Genomic DNA, 5,789 nt, shown 5'->3' on the forward strand with positions numbered 1-5,789 from the left:
ATGGTTGTTAGTATTTGCCTTATGTATTGAGGTGCTCCTATGTTGGGGGCATAAGTATTTACAATTGTTATATCTTCTTCTTGGATCGATCCCTTAATCATTATGTAGTGTCCTTCTTTGTCTCTTCTGATAGTCCTTATTTTAAAGTCTATTTTGTCTGATATGAGAATTGCTACTCCAGCTTTCTTTTGGTTTCCATTTGCATGGAATATCTTTTTCCATCCCCTTACTTTCAGTCTGTATGTGTCTCTAGGTCTGAAGTGGGTCTCTTGTAGACAGCATATATATGGGTCTTGTTTTTGTATCCATTCAGCCAATCTGTGTCTTTTGGTGGGAGCATTTAGTCCATTTACATTTAAGGTAATTATCGATATGTATGTTCCTATTCCCATTTTCTAAATTGTTTTGGGTTCGTTATTATAGGACTTTTCCTTCTCTTGTGTTTTTGTCTAGAGCAGTTCCTTTAGCATTTGTTGTAAAGCTGGTTTGGTGGTGCTGAACTCTCTCAGCTTTTGCTTGTCTGTAAAGGTTTTAATTTCTCCATCAAATCTGAATGAGATCCTTGCTGGGTAGAGTAATCTTGGTTGCAGGTTTTTCTCCTTCATCACTTTCAGTATGTCCTGCCACTCCCTTCTGGCTTGTAGAGTTTCTGCTGAGAGATCAGCTGTTAACCTTATGGGGATTCCCTTGTGTGTTATTTGTTGTTTTTCCCTTGCTGCTTTTAATATGCTTTCTTTGTATTTAGTTTTTGACAGTTTGATTAATATGTGTCTTGGCGTATTTCTCCTTGAATTTATCCTGTATGGGACTCTCTGTGCTTCCTGGACTTGATTAACGATTTCCTTTCCCATATTAGGGAAGTTTTCAACTATAATCTCTTCAAATATTTTCTCAGTCCCTTTCTTTTTCTCTTCTTCTTCTGGAACCCCTATAATTCGAATGTTGGTGCGTTTAATGTTGTCCCAGAGGTCTCTGAGACTGTCCTCAGTTCTTTTCATTCTTTTTTCTTTATTCTGCTCTGCAGTAGTTATTTCCACTATTTTATCTTCCAGGTCACTTATCCGTTCTTCTGCCTCATTTATTCTGCTATTGATCCCATCTAGAGTATTTTTCATTTCATTTATTGTGTTGTTCATCATTGTCTGTTTCATCTTTATTTCTTCTAGGTCCTTGTTAACTGCTTCTTGCATTTTGTCCATTCTATTTCCAAGATTTTGGATCATCTTTACTATCATTATTCTGAACTCTTTTTCAGGTAGACTGCCTATTTCCTCTTCATTTGTTAGGTCTGGTGGGTTTTTATCTTGCTCCTTCATCTGCTGTGTGTTTTTCTGTCTTCTCATTTTGCTTATCTTACTGTGATTGGGTTCACCTTTTTGCAGGCTGCAAGTTCGTAGCTCCCGTTGTTTTTGATGTCTGTCTCCAGTGGCTAAGGTTGGTTCAGTGGGTTGTGTAGGCTTCCTGGTGGAGGGGACTAGTGCCTGTGTTGTGCTGTATGAGGCTAGATCTTGTCTCTCTAGTGGGCAGGTCCACGTCTGGTGGTGTGTTTTGGGGTGCCTGTGGACTTATTATGATTTTAGGCAGCCTCTCTGCTAGTGGGTGGGGTTGTGTTCCTGTCTTGCTATATGGTTGGCAATGGTTGTCCAGCAGTGTAGCTTGCTGGTCGTTGAGTGAAGCTGGGTGCTGGTGTTGAGATGGAGATCTCTGGGAGAATTTCGCCATTTGATATTATGTGGGGCTGGGAGGTCTCTTGTTGACCAGTGTCCTGAAGTTGGCTCTCCCACCTCAGAGGCAGAGTCCTGACTCCCGGCTGGAGCAGCAAGAGACTTTCATCCACTCGGCTTTTACTGATTCATCAGTAGACTCAACAAGATAGGGAGAAAAATCAATGAACTTGAAGAAAATTCCTATTGGAGGCCTGAGCAGTGGAAACTGCGGACCCGTCTTCAGGGCCGGCTGAGGGCTCCAGTCTCAGAAGGGAACCGCTGAAAAGGCACAGACGGTGCCTGCAGCCTTCAGACCAGTCCCAACCTCAGGTTAGGTAGCGGTAAACTCAGGAGCTGTAGCAGGACCTTCGTGACGGCAGCCAGCACTTCCTTTACGACCTCCGCAGCGTCTTCACAGGAGGAGCGCTGAGGCGTGACCTCCAGCCCCAATTATTAATTTATCTATTCCTCTTCCTTTGTAAAAAATATCTTCAGCCTAGATAACCACAAGCTTGCTGATTACAGTGAGCAAATTTTACTTAACTCTAAACCTGCACATTAAAGACAAACAAACAAACAACCTTTACAAATGGTCAAAGAGTAACCTACTAGGGATCACAATTCCTGACTGGTTTTGATTTCAGATTACTGTGCATCCAGCTGACCAACTCAGGAAACAAGTATCTGCAGTCAACCTGTTTTAACCCCTCTGTCCTGTCTGAGGTCATATTCAGAGTCCCTAAGGGCCCTTTAACCAAAGGCTGGAGACCTTAACCTCCTCAGCATCCCACAAGGGCAGCAAGGTAAAGCTGACCTGTAGAGGGCACTTTACCAAAATGGTCTTGGAACTGTCTATCAACTCGTATCTGCATTTTTCAACTTAATGGGAAGAAAGCCAAATACCTCCCCATGTCAACCACTTTGATATGCTTATAATTCAAAATCCGACGTTCTTATGGAAGTATTAGATAAGGCTGGAAGCTGACGCCTAAGCAAAAGCTACTAGAAGTGTTCAAATTGCAAACATTCACATTATAGTCAACCTCTGGGAAATAATGCAGAATCCACCTTTTAGCGTATCTCCTAGGCTTATTGAATAAAACATGGCTCCTCTAAATGATTCTCTAGTCTAATGCTACGAAATATGTCTAACACCAGATGGAAGTAACTATACCTCCTGTACTGAATGAAGAGTTATCCTCCAGGATGGAAATTCTTGATATATATGAGGAGTTTGGCAGTTGCTCTAATTCTTCTAAGATCCCATAAATTCTGTTTAAGTGTGTCGGCTCATTTAAAAAGACTTGTTGAACAGTTAAAATGCATCAGCATACTTTCAAATAATAGTGATAGCCTAAAAAGCACTGTTTTTAGTACTTTTCAAATAATACTGAAAATTTTATTATAGTCCCTACTTTGAGTTTCACCTCTTAATCCCCAATCCTCAATGGAACTAGACTTAATAGAAACCCAAAGGAAAGAGATTTTAAGTGATAAATAAATAAAGATACACACTATCACCTACAACAGTAGAAAAGCAGAATAATTGACCTGTGTTACTAAAAATACTCAGCTGGCTTTTCATAAATTGATCTGTCCTCTAAAATATTAAACCAATTTGCATTATTTATAACAACTAATGACGGTGTTAGGGAAAGTGCATGATGCAGTGGCCAAGGCTGAGGCTCTGGAATCAGACAAATCCAGGTTAAGTTCCAGTTCTCTCATTTACTGACTGCTAGATTTTGTGCAGTTTGCTTTGCTTTCCTAGCTAACCCTGCTTCCCCATCTGAAATCCCATTCTACATGAGGTTACCAACATCCACTTCAAAGAGCTTCTGTAAAGATGAATTGAAATACTATACACGAAATGTTGGACAGACACTAGTTATTTAATAAATGGTAGCTCTTGTTATAAAAAAGAAACCACCGAGGGATTTTTTTTAATCAGTTGCTTGTCATCTGCATGTTATACCATAATCCTACTCAATTTCGCCTTCTTTATGCTAAGAGCTAAATAAAATTCTCAGTACATGCTGCAGGAGGAGTTGTTCTTGCCGGCTCCAGGTGCCTATACTGGAGTACATCCTCTATTAAAGCATCAAAGATTTGTACTGGCATTACTAGTGGACACGTTAGTCTCCTGCACTGGACTGGGAGCTCACTGAGAGGAAGGAGTGCTTTATTCCTCTTTCTACCCCACACACCCAGCACAGGACCTGGCCAGTAAAGGACGTTCCATAAATGTTTGGTGAAGGAAAACACTGCAAAAGTACAAACGGAAAAATGAGTGTGCGAAAAAGTACATACTCTGATGAGCAATCTCACTCTTCTTGAATAAAAACTATAATTGGTTAAGGGTGTGTAGGGGTAATTCATTCATTCACTTATGCATCTACTCAAAACAAAGTGGCCAGATGCTGCTGAGGATAAAAAAGTGTGTAGGCCAAGCAAAAGGGAACAATGGTTCCAAGGGAATGTCTTTAAAATGCAGATTCCAGTTTAGTTTGGGGAACCATCTAAAACACTGTTGTTCAGAGTAGGGTTGATAGACTGAATTAAAATCACCTGGCAGCTTGGTAAACATGGAGATTCCTGATCTCCTATTCAGTTCCAGTGAACCAGAATCTCTGAAGATGCATTAGTACTTTATAAATTCTAGAATGAATATGTTGTAGCAAGGTTTTAATTTGAGAACATCAATGCTGAGATGCTTAGTCATTCCTCCGGCTCCACCTCTATCCTTCAGGACAGCTGTCACCTTTAACCATAATACCTCATTTCCTAAGCCTTCATGAAAATCTTATTTTGGGCCATAAATTACTTAAGTAATTTAGATTTTTTCTATCATCCTGAACAGAGAATTTTAAGCTAGGAGAAAGGATTGAGTTAGTAGTTTTTCCCTATGCAATTAAATGTTCATATATTCCCAAACTGATTAAAAATTATTTCTAATTTTAAAAACTCACAAGCTATAACTTATAATATTACTGGAATAAAAGAAGTCAAACTGAGCATAATTCATTTATTTAGTGAGCACTAACTATGTTTTAGACACCATGTCAGGTTCTAGAGACGCAACAGAGAGAAAAACACAGCTTCTGGCTTTAAGGAACAGAGCCAAATGGAGGGAGGCCCCAGACATATAACTAGGGTGATAAGGGCTTTGAAAAGGGAAGCATGGGTTCTAAGGAGGCACACAGAGAGGGAAGGCACACAGAGAGGGAAGGCACACAGACAAAACCATGTTAAAAAAACAAGTAGAAATTTGCCATTCCAACATGTGCCCCCTTCACGACTATGACAACTATAAATACAAAGTGAAACTTATTCCTGGAAATGAGAAGAAGAGAAAAGCTGCAAAACCAGCCTTGAATAGGCAGAGAGGGAATGGCAGTGCCTGCAACAGAAGGAACAGTGTAGGTAAAAGCCAAGAGGTTAGGGAAGACATGCTGAGTTTGGGAAAACAAAGAAATTGAGCAAGGCCGAAAATTCAGGGGAAGGGTTAAGAGACAAAGCTGGAGATGTAAAAGCAAGTCCAGCTCGAGAGGGTGCAGGTACAGGATGAAACGATGAGCTCAGTTTGGGACACGCTCAAACTGAGGTGCTGTGGGACAGCCACTGCGGATATCTGGGACAATGAGAGGCGTTCACAGAGCAGCAGGACATCGGAGAGGAGCGCTCAAGAGGCAGCTCTGGATGGAACACACATCTGGCGGGGGGCGGGCATCACATTTAAAATTTAAGTGCAGTTATATATGCATGCCTCACATTCTTTTATGAGCAAAAAGAACCATTGCCTTTTTGACAGTGCTATTTTTCTAAGTGCTCTTACACTAAATACATATTTGTAGTAAACCTTAAGAGACACGCCCTAGAGCAAGCCACCCCATGGTTTCATTACCTGTAAAATGGCATGATAAGCACGAGTCATATATGCGAGCCAGGCCTGTGGGAGAAAAATTGCACGGTGCCACTCGGAAAGTTGGATGTGAACCTGTGGGAAAAATGTACCATGACATAAGTTAGGCTGCACAGTATTAAAACAGAATAAAATGAAAACTGTATCATCAGTTCTCTCTT

General features: G+C 40.7%; 1 protein-coding gene across 2 annotated transcripts in view; it reads right to left on the reverse strand.

Annotated features, from left to right (window-relative positions):
- Positions 1-5,789, reverse strand: part of FOCAD (focadhesin) — a 294,494-nt gene that overhangs the window by 86,801 nt on the left and 201,904 nt on the right. For both annotated transcript variants that reach the window (XM_007454953.1, XM_007454952.1), the window contains exon 21: positions 5,611-5,703. In XM_007454953.1, the coding sequence (XP_007455015.1) occupies positions 5,611-5,703 (93 nt within the window). The remainder of the gene's footprint in view (positions 1-5,610; positions 5,704-5,789) is intronic.

The sequence above is a fragment of the Lipotes vexillifer genome, unplaced genomic scaffold, assembly GCF_000442215.2.
Source record: "Lipotes vexillifer unplaced genomic scaffold, Lipotes_vexillifer_v1.1 scaffold317, whole genome shotgun sequence".
In the NCBI taxonomy this organism is placed as follows: domain Eukaryota; kingdom Metazoa; phylum Chordata; class Mammalia; order Artiodactyla; family Lipotidae; genus Lipotes; species Lipotes vexillifer.